We start from the raw sequence: 17244 nt of genomic DNA on the forward strand, positions 1-17244 counted from the left end.
ACGTGACAGAAAACAGTTCCTTCAGGTCTGATGCTGTACCTTAGCAGCATAGTAGAGATTCTTTGTGAGTCTTAACTTAGGATTTTGGACAGCTTTAACTCCTAAATGAGTCACTACAATACACAAGTATCTATTATCCCCCCCTCCTCATGGCCTACAGGGGAAAATTTCAGTCTGGCTACTAAACTAGTAAGATGCCCTCAAGGAACTGCCATTCCATGACTTAGTAGAAAAGGCTGTAACCTTTCAAGTGGTTACTCTGTTCAATTTTGATTTCTATCTCCATGCTGAGAAATCACCTAAAGTAATCATGGCTGTCTTACCATCCTTCAGACTCTGTGTTGCTGTAGACACCGGTCCAGTAACCACTGTTGATGCCACTGAGGGCACAGACTGTAGGTTCAAGGAGGAAAACAAAATAAAGTAAAATATTCAGAGTTTCATTGAATGCCAACAAATCCAACATACTGCATATTACATTTTTTTTTTTCTTTTGCTTCCAACAGGGACAAAGTATGACCCATGAAAAGACAAATGCAAGACAAGAGATTTTACAGGCCCTATAACCCTGAGGCTGTGAGCAGACCACCACTTGGCCTATGCAGAAATAATGCATAAATAACCACTTGTATTCTTCATTCAGTATCCAAAGCTCTTTGATAGAGGCTTTTAAAATTTCAGATCCACACTTGGAACAGCCCTCCCAAATTAAGACTGACATATCACATATTGCCTTTTTAGTGTTCTTCCCCCTTATTCCACAGTCACTTCCATTTCTAGTTTGGTGACATCACCAGAAAAGTTGGAATAACAACTAATACCAAAAAACAGCCTCAGGAAATTACATAATCTATTGCAATATACAGACTTTCCCAATTTTGGATGACTCAGTCCTACAAACTGGAAGATGACTCTGAATTTTTATTTTTATAAGTCTAAATACTGGTGTAGTGATATTAAAGGCAGTGACCTAAGAGTATGACTTTGAAAAAACACTGAGGTTTTTCAAGACTACTAAACTGCCAACATTGCAAACATACACAGGCAGGAGCAGATGTCACTGGGACGGTCTCTGGACTAAGGGTTCTTCTCAGCTGAGCATCCAGATCTTCCAGTGGCTGTTGGGACTGAGAAAGAAAAGAGTAAAACAGTGTCCTAGCTCAGGAAAAACAAAAGCATTGTTGAGACACAGACCTATTCAATACTAAAATTTAAAGCAATCAGTACAGCTTCCATATTTCTGCCTAGCTTCCTTCCTACACATTGAGATTTAACGTGTATAGCACATTAAGAGTGGAAGTAACTCATGCAACATACTTGTTTAAAAACAACTGAACAGGAAAATTAACTGGAACTTAAAAAAAGAAAAAAAATCAAACTACAATACCACTCAAAACCAATGAACCAAGAAAAAACCCTCAAGTTCCCTCAGAGAGGCTATAGAGATGGATTGACTTGAAAAAGATGGAACAGGCAGAATCTCTCAAGTATGCTTGTTACCTAGATTTCAGCCGTTTGAGTTAGAATACAAGAGGTTTTGCAAACTTGGCCAGTTGGAGTGGGGAGAGGAAGAGAAGAATATTGTACCTAAAAAAAATCCTGAAGATAAAAAAAGTCCCAAAGTCTCAAAATGAGTAAATTAGGGCCATGCCCGTAAGATACACTGAAAGAAGAAAGTATCTTCAGATACCATTAAGCTGCAATTCTGACTCTACAGAACAGAAATCTTCATCCAAACTTGAACATTATTAATCTTTCCAAGTACAAAAAGAAAAGCTGTATCTGTTTTTAAAACTGAAGCAGGGATCATGACAACATAAAAATACTACTTTCCACTGAAAGTTAGAGGTACATAATAGCATAAAGATGCTTTCAAAAGACTGCCACATTCTTCCTGACATGTGGATTTCAAAACAAAACCAAAAACCCTAGGAACAATAAAGTCTGTATCAATTCCATTATACAAAAAACCCAGAAGATGCAGACGTCTATGGCTCCATTTAGAAATCCAACTGCTTAGTGACAAGTGAGGTAATTTAATCCAACACTGTAAAGGAGAGGGGACAAGTCACCTGAAATACTAAATAATTCTCATCACTTATGCTCTCAAGAAGATATTTGCTTCAAGTAAACAAATGGCTACCAGAATGATCAGGAAATAAAGATTTCCTTATGGAACAAGGGGACCAAAATGAAACTTTAGAGATTAATCTAAATACACTTGAAAAGCAATTAAGGAATAAATAGAACAGGTATTTAAGAGTATAGAACAGACTGTTCAAAACTGGTCCTGAGATGACGTGTACTGTCTGCAAATTACAAGTCTGCTACTAAGGAAAGGGAAAAAGTTGTGTAATCACCTACTAGTGACAGAAGCAGCACAGAAGGCAAGTCTGTCTACTTTAAGACAAGCCAGTAATTTTCCAGATAGTATTATGTGATAGCAGCAAATGCTCTTAACAGTCAATTAGATTTGATCCAGTTGGTCTCCTCCAATTTTGTTTCATTCCTAGACAATCCTTCTGAGTTCAAATAAGTAAAATTCAGTAAGTTGTTTGGAAAGGACAAGAAGCAAGGGATCTATATTTGTGATTCTTCCATACTACAAATTTTGCCAGAAATACCTATGACAAACAGGAAGCAGCCTTTTGCAGTGGTACTGTGGCTTGAGTCATAGAAGTAGCTACAAGTGATTTTGAGCCTAGGGGAAAATACTACTAATATACTGAGTTTCCAGCAATGAAAAGGACTATGAACTCCATATGACTGATTTTAACTAGCTGTCTCCTGATCCATCTGATACCTGACCATGGGAAGAATGCAGGTAAGAATTATCACCAAGTTGTTGTCACCTTCAGTGAAACCATGCTTCAGAAAGAACTGACTAAAAGAGATAAACCAGCTTCTGCCTCTGAAATCGGGGGGAAAAAAAGGCTTTTTTTCTTGCTCAATTTGGAGAAAGAAGATAGCCATTTCTTTGCTACTCACAGGGCAGGAATATGGCTTATGGCTCTAAGATCAAGATGTAAAAACTAGCAACTTTTAGAAAATATTTCAGTTGAAGAAGCCTTTTTCTTCCAACTTCAGATGTCATCTGCCCTAGTCGTACAAACCACACAGAATCACAGATTGGGTCAGGCTGGAAGGGACCACAGTGGTCATCTGCTGCCACCTCCCTGCTCAAGCAGGGCCAGCCCAGAGCACATGGCACAGCACTGCATCCAGCTGGTTCCTGGCCATCTCCAAAAAAGGAGACTCCACACCCTCTCTGGACAAACTGTTCCAGTGCTTGGTCATCTGCACAGGATGTTCCACCTCATGTTCAGGTGGAACTTCTGTGCATCAGTTTCTGCCCATGGCTTCTTGTTCTATCGCTTGGCACCACCATTTACACACAAAATATCCCAGCTAACTATTGTATACAAGGACAGAAGCTAAGCAGGGGAAGCCACTGCTGCATTTCAAGTCATGTTTATGATAAAGAACTTCAAATACCTTTTGAAAATCTTAAAGTCTAGTGAAATCAAAATGCAGTAATAATCACAAAATAAACAAAACAAAAACCAAAAAAAAACCAAGACAAAACAGCAATCATCAAAAGAAACAACTAAACCCCAAAACCTCATGAGGAATTCACAAAGGCAATTTTACATTTCCATAAACATTTCATGGCAATGTATAGTTTTTCATAGTATTTTGCTACTGTACTCTTTTCAAGAAGAAAACAGGTTCAAGTTTTATGCACACATTCCACTGCAGTATATTTTTTAAAAAAATATTTCAAGTTCAGATTAATACACTAAAACCCCTAAACCTGATTAGGCACCGGGTACGGCACCCCAAAGGGCAAGAACCACAGAATGGTTTGGGATGGAAGGGACTTTAAAAACCATTCAGTTGCAATGCCCTGCCATGGGCAGGGACAGCTTCCAGTAGACCAGGTCACTCACACCTAGTGCTGAAGCCACTCAGGCTACTGCTACAGTTACACAAAAGGGGTTACTCAGTCAAAAGAGAAGAAAACCAAGAACATTAATAACATGCAATGGAGAGTTTAATCGAAACATGCTCTCTGAAGGGAAAAGCAGCAGATAAAATCTGCCAAGTTGTGTAGCACCTGAGTTAGTGAAGGTCCTGGAAAAGGTGGCAGCTGCTCACTGGATGGAGTGCCAGCCGGAAGGTCAGAACCTACTGGTAGCACCTATGGATAACGGAGAGGAAACGCGCGTCCGTCAGACATGGAACAACAGGAGGATCAGATACCAAGCTACAGTCAGTCATGTCATACAACAGAAGCCTTAACCTTTTGGTTTTGTTTTTTTTTTTTAAGAGAATTCCTTCCTGGACAGTTAGCATAGAGTCTTTAGGGACTTTTGCAAACAGATTGGGGAAAGTTTGCTTTGTTTTTATTTTATAATCCAGATTATCCTTGAGCAGCAACAATTTCCAGTTTAAACAAGCTGCAGTACCCAGGAACAAAGTATCTTAGGGATATTATTTTCAAGTCTGGAAGAAATGCTAAAATAATTCTTCCAAGAAGCTTAATTTCTAAAATGGTGCAAGAATGTACTCAGTCTCCTTACAATAGATCTATGTTAACTGTCCATTAGAAACTGCAAGCTGCATGCTTCCAGAAAATTGTTCCAAGCAGCATGACTTGAGAACAGTAACTGTCAGCGCCTGAGGATGTCTCCGCTTGTTGAGAAACAGATTTGTAGAACTCTCACACCAATGTTTTGATCCATCACTTCCTTTTGAGCCTTGAGAAAGGTGTTGATGACCCACAGAAGGTGATTAGGCCATGCAACTGGGTAGGGGGAAGTATCCAGGTTATGCAGAGGAGGTTAGAGAGACTCGAAAGGTTAGAAGGAGGCATCAAAGCCTCCTCACCAGGTCAGACAGCACATTCCAGTTAGTCATTTCCATTGTTAGGGAAGTGGCAAGTTCTAGGAATTAAGCAACTCATTGCACAATTTGCAATTCTTATTCTCAGCTGTCATCTTGAGGTTTGACAGTGCCCATGAAGTCTGAGCACACACACAGCCTCGTGAATTACAGCACACTGCCTCTGTATGGCCGTGAGCTCTGCAGGACAGGGGGACAGGCCACGGTCTGCTCCAGAACCAGTTCTGGCCTGCAGTGTGCTACCACAGCCCAAAGTAAGGCTTTAAACTGCAGGGGTGGCTGCCCAGTGAAGATGCTCTTCCCCAGAGTTATCCATCCTGCCAATAACATTTCAGCAGGAACGAGGTCGAGTTGCGTTAGCTCAGCTCTTCTGTGCAGCAGGAACACATGTGAGGCTGTTACCTGTTCTGAGGCATGATGATTTTTTAAGCTGTGGTAACTTCATCATTTAGTTTATAAATAAGAGGCAAAACATACTTTAAATACATTTGTAAGACAAGCTGAAACACATTTAACTATCTGGCCATAAACAAAATAAATACAGACACAGAGTCTAGCAAACTCCAGAAGACTAAAGCTCCTTAATGCTCAACAAAAACACAAAGTGAAACTAAAATTAAGCCTTGTAAAAAAAACCAAGCTAATTTAAAAAAGAAAACTTCAGAGAGGAGGTGGGATCTCTACAACTGACAATCAAAAACCCGATAACATTTATTACATTTTAACCCAAGTCTTTGTAATTACAGGTTTGCAATTTGCAATTTTCAACTGCTCTGTTTCTGAATGAATACCAGTTCCCATTTTTTTCCAATATTTCCTTTCTAATTTTCAATTTCACTGAAATATTAACAGATGTCTTTGTGTCTAGATTTCCTTATCAACTCTTTTGGCATATATTCCCACTCTTGCACAGCAGAGATTTTCTACTGTCTTTGACAACAAAGAGTACATGGGAAAGACTAGCAATGAATGGAGATGCTGGGAGCATTGGCTCAGCCTGAATTGCCCTGAAACTGGTTCATAGCAAGGCTGGCTAAAGACAGCCAACACAAAGTGTTGATGAGTACAAAAAACCATTACAGAAAAAAAAAAGAAGTGTATTAAAGTTTTTGGTTTGTTAAATACCTGAAAGTTTCTTCAATTTATTTTCATTTAAGGGCTACATTTCCATTTAAGGAAAGGACTACCAAAATAGTTAAAATACTGAAATGTGCTGTGTCCAGCTCATTTAAAAGAATGTGCTGGACACAGCACATTCAGGCAGACATTTAAAAGAAAATGTCATATATTGGTATATCTGGTTGGTGAGCACTTCTAATCCACAGCACCTCTCAAGTTGTTACTGTGAGTTATTTTTTCTTTATGAAAGAGTGTTTTGCTTGTAGAACATGAATCAGTAAACAAAAAAAAGAGTTTGTTTTCAGGTATCTTCTAAATTTCTCAGAACCCTGCTCTCATAAATCTAACATTTAAAAGGAAAACAGTATCCAGGTATCAAACAAGTAGCAGAGAACTTTAAAAAAAAATCCCAAACCCTTTTAGTCAGGTTCACCCTTGACTGCAAGGAACAGGTTCATGACAGGTAGCAAAATTCTGCTATCTCAAATCCACCACTTGGTGAAATATACAACCAACCATGTCAGCCTAGTGGTCAAGTACAAGATAAAAAGCTATTTAAAACAAGACATCCAAATTCTATTTGAAAAAATCAGTATAAAAAAAAAAAAAAACCCAAAAACAAACCACAGTTGCTTCACTCTTTGTAGTTTAAGAAGAAAAACTAACAGTGACATAAGAGACATCTGTCAGAAGCATAAAACAGAACTGGACTTTTTTTACCCATTAGGGACAAAACAGAACACCTCTGGGGACACATAAAACCAACCAGAGCATAAACCTTTCAATACTACATTAAATGAAGAAACTTCTTCCCGAATAATTATCTTGCTTTACAAAAAGGATCCTGCCCAAGAAGGCTGTTTCCTGCAAGAGCTGAACATGGACACTGATGCTGAGTTTCTTACCGGTACCCTGCTGAGAGGGGGCTTGGAAGGAGAGGTCCCTGCTTTCACTGCTGCTGTGGCCACGCTGCTCGAGGCAGAGATGTAGCTGACTGGGGTGATCACTTGCCCAGGAGTGGCAACTGGAGTCAGTACAGGCAAGCCAGTTGGTCCAAGAGGCAAACTGCTTGGAGGTATACAAGTGCTAATAGATGTCAGGGGTTTGCTTGGTGCAACAGCAGTGGTTGGGATGCCAGGAACAACTGTTGTTTCCATCACCAGAGAGGTCTCCAGAGACACTGACGGATGCACCGTTCCCACGTTACCGTGCTCACTGAAGAGAGATCGCAGCTTTTCTTCCAGGGTCTTTATATCATCAATACCAGGGGCTTTAGACTGAGCATCAGCATCAGCCTCCAGACAGTGAACATGAGGCTGGTTGGGCAATGGAGCTGGTTGAGGCTGGCTGTGGATCAAAGTCTGCTGTACTGCAGGCAAGTTAGTGACTGGTTGTGGCAAGACACCAGGTAAGGGAACCTGGGGCAACATGGGTGTTGCACCTGAAATCTGGGGTAGGACAGGTGTTGATGTAATTCCTGATGGAACAAGTAAGGGATGGATCACTGGCTGAGAGACTGAACCACATATGCTTGATGCTATTGAGGATGATAAAGGTGCACAGATTGGCAGAGATAAGCCAGCTGCACTGCAGGAATGCGATTTGTCCAGAGAGTGGCCACTCTCAGGTAATGACTGTGGAGCGCTTACAACTGTTGTTTCTGCCAGACTGGACACAGAGCCACTGCTGCTGAGCTGGGGAAGCTGCAAAGCCACATTCTGAGCCAGAGACAGGGCAACAGACGTCTGTGCTGCTGCCATACTACTCACAGTCTGAGGAGTAGACTGAGATGTCACAGCTGGTGCAGCAGCACTGAGAGCAGTGACCCCAGGAACCTGGGCAGGAGGCAGTGCCGAAGATGATGGTGTGCTGATACTGGCAGCAATGTCTGCAGTCACTGGTAGAGCAGGCTGGGATGTGGCAGATAAGGAGAAGGAAGCAGGGGCGCTCACGCTGGAAGTGACACCGGTCGATTGCTGTGCAGATTGTGAGGCTGGAGGTGGAGAAATAGAGCTTGGCACACTTGTGCTTGGTGCAACTCCAACAGCTGCGTTTTCTGAAGGCAAAGTAACAGATCCTGGAAGAGAAACACCAGTGCTGGAGGAAACAGATACTGAAGAAGTAGCCACAGATGCAGGAGTTGCACCACTGCCCGCCATGGTAGAAAGTGCAGGTGGAAATGGTGGTATTGTTTGATTGAACACTGGAGGAGCTGTGCTAGGTCCTTCTGTCATCTGAGCATGCCCCATCTCAGAGAAAGCTTGCTGCAAGCTCAGTGATGATGCCGAGTGGGAGAGATTCATTCCAGGACCATGTACAGGAGATGCTGCAACTGGAAGAAAAGAAAATTATCAGAAAACTACCACTGAAAAAGTTCATTACAGTATTATTGTCTATGGCTAGACTAAGACCACGTTTACTTCTTAGCATTCAAAAAAACCCAAACAAACCAAACAAAAAACCCCACACCAAAACAACAAAAGACATAAATCCAGGCTTATATTAAAATACAGAATTAAGGTTTCAGAGTCTTGCAGACAGCTCATCAGCAGTTTTACTCCAAGAATCCTGGGTGGTATGACCCAAATTATGGTCACCTCTTATCAGCACAGACAGCTCCCTAGTTCCCCACATACTTTGAGAGGTCTTCAGGAACAGTTTAGTTAGTTAGCTTTTAAGATTTTGGAGAACTCACCCATCTCTGAAGTTTCGTTTCCTCCAAGAACAGCAGAGGTGAAAAAGCCCTGTTCTTTCAGTCGGTTCTCGGGGACGGGGCTGACAATGAACCGTCTTCCAGCAGAATGAACAACCTGGGTAAAGGAGCTAGAGGGAACCCCTAAACAAAAAGAAGGTGGATGTTTAGTGACACAGGGTTGCAATTAAATACATAACCTGCAATATGGAATGTGCACTCCATCATACAAAATAAAAAACTTGGCTGCACCCATCCGCTGAAACAGAAAAAGGTAACTGTTGAAAAAAATCACAAAAGACTTACCTATTCTTTGTGGCATGGAAGATGTAGGATCTGGCTGTTTGAACTCTAATTTCTGTAAAGTAAGATAAAATTTAAACTTCTATTCTGAAACAGAAACCCACAAGATAGTTCTTAAAACGCTAGCTTACTGAAATGTGGGCATTTAAGGGAAGCAGTATGTGGGACCCAAGCACCATCACCAAGCTAGAGGAATTCTGCCCAGATAAATGTCAGCTACAGTGTTCTTAGAGACTCTCAGCTTAGAGACTGTAAATGTAACAAGCTGATCTAAAAATTCTTTTGGAAATCCAACTGATCTCCTTAAACATCCAACAAATACATGGATGTTCCAAACTAGTTCTGGGTGTAATTAAGGCAGAGAGTCAGGCAATGTCACTACTTGCAGCACCCAGCAAACAGTTTCAAAACCTATGTTTCCTAACCAAGCTATCCAATCTCTTAGCACTCCACCAAGTGAAAGGCCTGAGACCAGGCTCTCAGTGTTTAGTGAGCAGCACAGGGGTGGGGTTTTACTGTCCTACCTCACAATAATCTCAAATCCAAGAAGCATCACCATTTAAGACTGTCTGTTTAGTGGACTGTTAGGAGATTCAGCAGCTTCAGAAGTCTTCAAACACATCAAAAAGTAAGAGGTCTGTTATTTATCTAACTTTAGGCACTCACTCTGATATGAAGCTCTCTCTTTTTGTCCTTTTATTATTGATCTTTGATATCTCTCATGACAGGAAGATTCTGTTTCTAGCTAGCTCTACTCACAAAGCCATACCACCCAAAATGGAAGATACCAACAGCTGAGGCAGTCTGTCCTTCACATACCTGTGACCCCGGGAAGAAGCCGTCGTCTTTTGTCCGCATGCTCTCCAAGCCCTGATCCCCTTCTGGCTCCACGCTTGCATCCTCACTTAGCATTTCATCTGCTTTCTCAATAATCTCTCGTACCTGTTCTACAAATGAGTCTCGCTCTGTTGCTAAAATAAACTCATTCTGCACCTGTAAAAGAACAAAGCAGCATTCATTTTCCACAAACAAGTTCAAAGCAATATATTGAACAACCAGAATTTACTCTTGGTGCTGATGTTTGTCTTCCCTTTGCTGTTCTTCTGAACAAGATTAAAGTGGTGACACCATAGAGAAAAACAATTGTTGCTCAAATTATCTCCAGCACAGAAGTGTGTGCCCTGGTTTAATCTTTGCTGTGGAGCAACGTTCAATCTCACTTCTTCACCAACTGTCACCTCTATCTTTGCTTAGCACAGGGTAATTTAAAATTAGCAGTCTTACCTGACTGTAATTCCTCCTGTCTAATGAATGAAATGTACATTAAGAGACACATTTTAAAAGAACTATAATATAAAAGAAATTGAAAATTCTCCTCTACGCAGGCTGCACATCACTGATTTAAAGTCTGGCTATGGTACATAAAAGCCAGTATGAATTATGTTCCAAATACAGGGAGAGGAAGGTTGCTCAGCCTGTCTAATTCCAATACATTGTATTGCTTTATGAAAATAACTTCTGTTGCTTATGTTGGACAAAACTGGTTTAAACAAGTATACTCAGTAGTTAGAAAGACCCAATCATATTCTTGGTTTGGGCTAACCCAGGAGAGTACTCTGTCTCCTGAAATTATGCATGGAAAACCTCAGACACAGTCCATGAAACGGAAGTAAAGCTGTCAGTCATAGAGTCTCTTCTGGAAAAGAGAAATAAAGTGCCTTAGCAGAAAAGCTTGAGCTTTTACATCAAATTCCTGGGATGCTGGTTCAAGAAAAGGAAAGTCAGGCATGATGTGCTTATATCAGCCTCTGCAATGCAGGATACTAGTTAAAGAAATCCTCAGTGCTTTCAGTTTAGGACCAACAGGCAACTATATGGGGTATACCTAACAGTATCATGATTAAAAGGAAACAAAGTCTTGCAATCTAAAGTTTGCTCAATATTCAACAAGGAACCAATGACCACGATGTTCCAGATTCAGGTGTTTAAATTAGGTTGCACACTTTTAAGTGTGTGACTGCATTTTGATGCAAAGTTCACTTATTTTGCTTCTACTCATCTTCAAATATTTGTGGGTTTTGTTGCTTGAAGAGTGTTTGTGTCCTAGTTTTGGTTTTGCTTGTTTAGCTTTCATAAATCAAACAAACATACTCTTATTTCTTCATAGGATCACCTTAGACTAAAGGTGAAGAAAGACATCTGTATACTCTCCATATTTCCGTGAGGCACACGACCTGATGTTATTGACTGTGCTAATATCTGTACTTAGGCAAGAACCAACTTCTTCCTCTTTCTCAGAAAGCCATTAGTGGCAGAGAATTTCTCCCATATCACTGGTTTGGTTCCTTTTGACAAGCATAAATCCCACACACACCAATTCAGACTCTGTCACCTCTCAAAGCAAAAGAAAATCACTGCACAGGTGCCCAAGAAGCTGTCAAAAGATGCTGTGTTCTGTCACCCCCCCAGCTTCAGTAACATTAAAACCATCTCAGGCTCATTTAGACTGTATCAGACCAAAAATAAGAGTTTAAATTAAAAAAAAAAAAAAAGAACTGGGTATTCTATTCTATGCTACCCAAAACTCTTATTTAAATGTATCTCTGTAGGACAAATTCCTTCCTGTGCCTGGCCATCATACATTGAATGGAGAAACTTTTTCTTCTGATAAAAGTCAAGAGCAGCACCAGTCACTATGTCCTTTCAAAAATCAAAATACAATTCCCCTTTCTTAATTTAAAGGCAGAATCTTCCCATTTGAATGGATAACTATGGTAAAAGGCTTGAAGAATAAGAAGATCTAACAATGCCTGCTCTTAGAAAAGCAAACAGAATTTTTTTAACCTGGCACTTCCAGAAGGCTGCTTGCAGTTTTGAAAATATCAGATTGAAAAAAACCAAACAAACAACCAAAAAAACAGAAGCAGTTTTTTCACTTGATAAAAACCTCCATTATAAGGTAAAAACTGACACAAAAATTTTCATGTGACTTGTGCATGCAACATTAATTAATAATAAGACTGCTAAACCACTCTGTTCCAAATTTCTAGCTGTGGTTGTGTACCAATAAGATGAACAGACACCATGCTACATGGAGACCAATTCCAAACCATAAACAAAAAAATACAACTGCCTGGAGTCCCCAACTCTAAAATATATCTTACCATGATTGTAGCTATTTCCTCAGGGTTATCACCATCCAAATCAAATTTAAAAGTAACCATTTTCCGATTGTGTGTCTCCAGCTGGCATTCCACTACCCGATCACCTTTGTTGGAAACCTAAAGCAAGGAAAATAACACTTCAAACCAAAAGCACAAGAATCTAAGTTCACTGAGACAAACTAACAGTACTGGTATAATACAAACATGTTCTATCTTTCCAGTCTAATAAATGGTGCCATGTAGAGCATGATTTTTGCCTGAGGATACATCGAATATTCTGGAATAGTCTGTGCAACCATTGGTAGCTTAGCGAGTCAGTTTTGTCATATCTAACGCTCCAAACAGCTCAGATGATATTTGGAATGCTTGCAGAGGCTTAAAAATGCGTCATTACTGAACTGTCCCTAAAACAAAAAATACTCACATTTAGAATTCTCAGTTTTGGCCTAGAAGTCTTCTCATGGCGCGAGCGGCTGCGGACAGATCTCCGCATGTGACGTTTCGTTGTCCTCCCCTCGTGCCTTCCACTGGAAGTTGGGACATTCTCATTGCCATCACTCAATCCTGAAGCAACATCAGAATGTGCACTAGAAACAAAAGGCAACTTCCTGTTAGCTTCATGCATTCTGTAAGTGCAACAATACTATAACCAACCACATGATTCTGTTCTGGGAAGTGGCAGATGTGTGTTAATCATCGAGTAGAAGAGGAGTCTTGTCAACACTTCAGGTTGCTTAAATAGAAATTCTAACTGTAATTATTTTGCTACACCTCTTGAAATCTGAGTTGTACAAATCTATCTTATGTTTTCAAGATATTTGGAGTTTGAATTCTGCTTAAGTGCCAAAAGGACAAAAATCCTATCACTTATGATCCATTTGACATGACAAAAAAGTTAATCACTATACACAGCCTTACTTATTCCCTCCATAAAATACTCCACATAACATACTCCACCCTTCCTGACCCTGTTTTTCCTCAAGGAACTTTAGTTATTCTCATCCTCAAGAACACTCCCAGTGGAAAAAAAATACCCTTGAAAAAATATATCTAAAGACTATCCATGGAAGTATAATCTAACACAGGACATTGAAACTCTGGTGAAAAGAAGCAGTGCTCACCTATCCATAGAAGAAGCCAAAGGAGTAGACTGAGCAGGCTGTGTTGCTGGAAGAGTCTCTGAAGCAGCAGTCTGTGAGACTCCCTGAGTACCCTATGGATAGAAACCTACAATCAAGAACCCCTCCCAAAGAGTACAGTTCCTCTTCAAGCAACCCAGTAGTCTTCAGTGTTTCCTCCCAAACCAGTTGTAAAGCTGAAAGCTCTGCCTTTTTAGAAGTTTAAACAGCTGGCATCTAGGACAGCTTTAGTTTACAAAATACTCTAGAGCAAACTGCAGTGAAGCAAAATGTCATCTGAAGAGGGGTGAGGAGAAGAAACCAGCCACACATCCTTTCTACTACTGCCACATGTCACTACAGCTGGCCATGCAGTCACAGTTTTACTAACAGAATGTGCAAAAGGCAAGCCAATGCAGAACACAGAGACAATTCCAATTCTCCCTGCAAGAACCACGCTGCAGGGAATAGGCATAATGACAGATTCTCAAAGGCTATATTGACTGCAGCTTGTCTTTGATATGGCAAAAATGTTCTACAGTACTAGCAAGAAGTGAAGTGTTTTACTGCTTTTTGCCTGCAGGATGCACACTCACTTCCCAACAGAACAACCAGTGGCAACAAGGTCCCCACATTGGCATGACATTCTGCTGTAAGAAAAAGGTAATTTGAAATATTAACTTCAAACTGAAGACAAGCACAGAAGGGATTAGTTCCCCACAGAGATACACTGTTGCAGGAGTCAAACAGCCAAAATCTATTGTTACATTATATTCCATATATTTACCTCCACAACTGCCTGCTGCGAGGAGGCAGATGAGGCCTGTTGTGCTAAGCTCACAGGAGGCTGGGCCACCTGAGCCTGTCCTCCCAGGCTGCCCATGGAAACTAAAACATTCTGTTCCCCATACGGCTGCACAACAGGAGCAAGGTACCCTGACTGGGCCATTGCATCTGTGGGCAAGGGAGGGGACAGCACAGCAGAAGGAATACTGGCAGAGGCCACAGCTGAGGAAGGTGCAACGTTCGTGTCCCCTGGGTATTGCGGTGTCAGCCGAGATGGGAAACTCTGGAACAGAAACGAGGGAACTGAGTCAGTGAATGGCAGAGCTAATTAGGAAACAAAACAGTAATAAAACAATATCAATTCCAGGGACACGTTCCAACCTTCTGTACTTGCTCAAGCACTCCCAAAATCTTCCCAAAGAAGTGGAGCAAACTGCTCATGCAGCCAGCATGTAAGTCACCACACCCAAACAGGCAAATTCCCACTCACAGTCCCAAATCTTAGGCAAAACAATCTTCATCTCCCAACTCTCGCAGCTGCCTATATAGCTTAGGATTTTAAAGCCTGAGATTAGAAATGAGCTTGAAGAATTTTCAGGCTGAACAACTACAGCTCAGATGTTATACAACTGCTGCTGATTCTTGAAATTAAACAGCAAAAACACTCTTGTTTTTCCTGTCCTCTCGTACTGAGCTGACCCAGAAGCAAGGAACACTTCAGTCATTATTCAGGTTGCCACTTGTACAGTGAGTGACCACATAAAGTCGCTGAAGCAGTCTGTGCCCACCAGTCCAGCAGTTCACAACCAGCACCAGGTACTTACGTCACATCCAAGATCCATGGCTGCCTGACTGATTTCTATGAATTCCCTGTCCCACCCCTTCCCAAACTTGGAATGAAATACTGACATGGTTGAATATGCTGCCATTGATTCCCTTTCCAACACACATCTCCTATTTTTAAAGTTACAATTTCTTATTTTCTTTTTCCCCAAGTTGACAGATCTCATGAATACACAGCTGTCCTCTCTCACAGTGATTGAACAAAGCCCTGCACTATGATTCTGTCATTTTAGACAAATTTCAATGCCAAATATGAAAAATTCAAAACCCATGGTTGTCCAAGGACTTCTTTTCTTCTCTCCCCCTTAAAATGGTTATTTACCACACAACAGAATTGACCCTAGTGGCTTAATGGCTCTCATGTGAGAAGTGAGCTGGCCAGGGCACACAGCTCAGATCCGGTACCTTAGAGGAAGGGGCAAAAATGTGGAGAAGAGGTCTGCTGGCTTGCAACAATACCTGGTAAAGAGCATCTCCAGCAGGAAGTGAAGCTTCAGCAGCTTGTCCAATGCTGACTGGCAATCCCACGGCCTGGACAGGCGGCTGCAGGAGCTGCGGGAGAACCTGGCTGGGCAGCTGAGCCAAAGGCTGCATCAGTGTGGGGAGCTGGCTAGGGACAACGCTTGGTCCTACAGGAACAGCAGCTGCTGCAGCAGATGTGGCCAGCGTGAGCAGTGGCTGATTCATGCCAGCTGCCATTGAAATGGGCAGCGACTGGAAACCTGGCTGAGCCACTGTCACATGAGGAGCTGCTACAGGCAACTGGGACACTGGGAACTGGGGAACCACGGAAGTTGGCAAGGCCTGTCCCATGGGTAGAAAATGAGAGCCAATGGGGACTGATGGGGCAACTGAAGGCTGAGGGAGAGAAGATGCTGCAACAGGTAATTGAGGCTCGCCTTGGATGATCGACACTGGTTGGGAAACAGGAAGCTGGGGAGGTAAAGAAAATAGAGATAGATTTTTTTTTTTAAAGCAGGGTTGCGGAAAGCAGAGTTTTACACATTAGTCAAAGAAAGCATTATTCAAGTTACAGCACTCTGTTAAAGTGGCTGGGGAGCACAGTTGGCAGAGTGGCTGGGAAGCTGGCTGGAGTTCCAAACAGTCCTCACTTTGCAACACTTCCCTTGAAAAGCTCAACAGGCTCTTGAAACAGACACCCACAGAGGGTAAAAGAGCAACATTTGAATACCCTGAAGCACTGATTTGTGCATAAACAGAATCAAATTCTCTTCAACTCCGTCCCCAGACCCAAGCCTGCCTTCTTACAGCAAAGAAGTGCAAACCCTACAACAAATCTGTCAGCTTTGAGTATGGGGACTAAAGCAAAGGAGAATTAAAATCCACTGTGCCAGCATTCAGAGAATGGCAGGGAATATGTCAATTAAAGCCAGCAAACGATGCAACTGGAAAAGCAGTTTAGATGAATAAGCAACAAAACAATAATTTTAAAAACAAAATTGCGGCTCACACATTCAACAGAGATATGAGCCAAAATGAAGCAATATTCAGTAACAGAAGCTTCTTGATCAGGAAGTAAAGGAGAAGAGCTGAGTAAGGAAGATGACAGAATGAAGAAAGGAGTCCTATAGCTCACTACCTAAATAAGTGAGTATGTTTTACGCATGTAATGGTGCAGAAGATAGACAGTGGGTGGGAAACAGAGAAATGACAAGTTCCTGAAAATCTGCTCACAATACACCGTTCATCAATATGCTTCCTGATATTTTTGACAATTTAAAGATCTTCGTGAATGGAATTGCTCTCATTCCCTCAAATTACTCACGACTGCCACGTGTAAAAGGGTTTCTGACACATTTTCAACAAAACTGACAGTTTTCAATAAGAATACTCTTGTTTGGATGAATGTTTTGAAACCATTAGGAAAGATGACAAAAGTGAAAGCAGCAGCATATTGAATCTACCAGCTATGAAGAATAAAAAATAAAATCATCTGCTAGAAAGAATTTTGTTTACCTGTGTCCCAGCTGCTGCCTGAGGCATTGGCATGATCTGTGAAGTCTGAGTTTGAGAGACGGTTGGTGCAGGAGTGGTGCTGGCAGAAACTGAGGGCTGCTGCAGCTGGTATTGTCCAGGCTGTTGGGAAGAGGCTGACTGCTGTGCACTCTGTGGCAGGAAAAACAGGGAGAAGCTCTATTACCCCCCAACAGAGGTTTTTTTAAAGCATATCCTACTTAAATTCTGCTTTTTATTCTCTCCTAAGTGATAACAATGGTTCTTCAGAAAATGCCAAGTCAGTTAAGCTTTAACAATTACTTATTAGCATTACTAATACAATTCCATTAATGACACC

The 17244-nt window shown here is 41.3% G+C and overlaps 1 protein-coding gene across 6 annotated transcripts in view; it reads right to left on the reverse strand.

Moving 5' to 3' along the window:
• Positions 1-17244, reverse strand: part of WNK1 (WNK lysine deficient protein kinase 1) — a 97307-nt gene that overhangs the window by 12961 nt on the left and 67102 nt on the right. For 3 of the 6 annotated variants that reach the window (XM_059845695.1, XM_059845699.1, XM_059845700.1), the window contains 13 exons: positions 16908-17057; positions 15390-15863; positions 14089-14370; positions 13305-13396; positions 12608-12770; positions 12184-12300; positions 9839-10012; positions 9023-9074; positions 8720-8860; positions 6930-8356; positions 4118-4201; positions 1041-1127; positions 324-393 (listed from right to left, as the gene is read on the reverse strand). In XM_059845695.1, the coding sequence (XP_059701678.1) occupies positions 324-393; positions 1041-1127; positions 4118-4201; positions 6930-8356; positions 8720-8860; positions 9023-9074; positions 9839-10012; positions 12184-12300; positions 12608-12770; positions 13305-13396; positions 14089-14370; positions 15390-15863; positions 16908-17057 (3313 nt within the window). The remainder of the gene's footprint in view (positions 1-323; positions 394-1040; positions 1128-4117; positions 4202-6929; positions 8357-8719; positions 8861-9022; positions 9075-9838; positions 10013-12183; positions 12301-12607; positions 12771-13304; positions 13397-14088; positions 14371-15389; positions 15864-16907; positions 17058-17244) is intronic. The other 3 variants (XM_059845697.1, XM_059845696.1, XM_059845698.1) reach the window with 3 other exon arrangements.

Source organism: Haemorhous mexicanus, chromosome 5, assembly GCF_027477595.1.
Source record: "Haemorhous mexicanus isolate bHaeMex1 chromosome 5, bHaeMex1.pri, whole genome shotgun sequence".
Lineage (NCBI taxonomy): Eukaryota > Metazoa > Chordata > Aves > Passeriformes > Fringillidae > Haemorhous > Haemorhous mexicanus.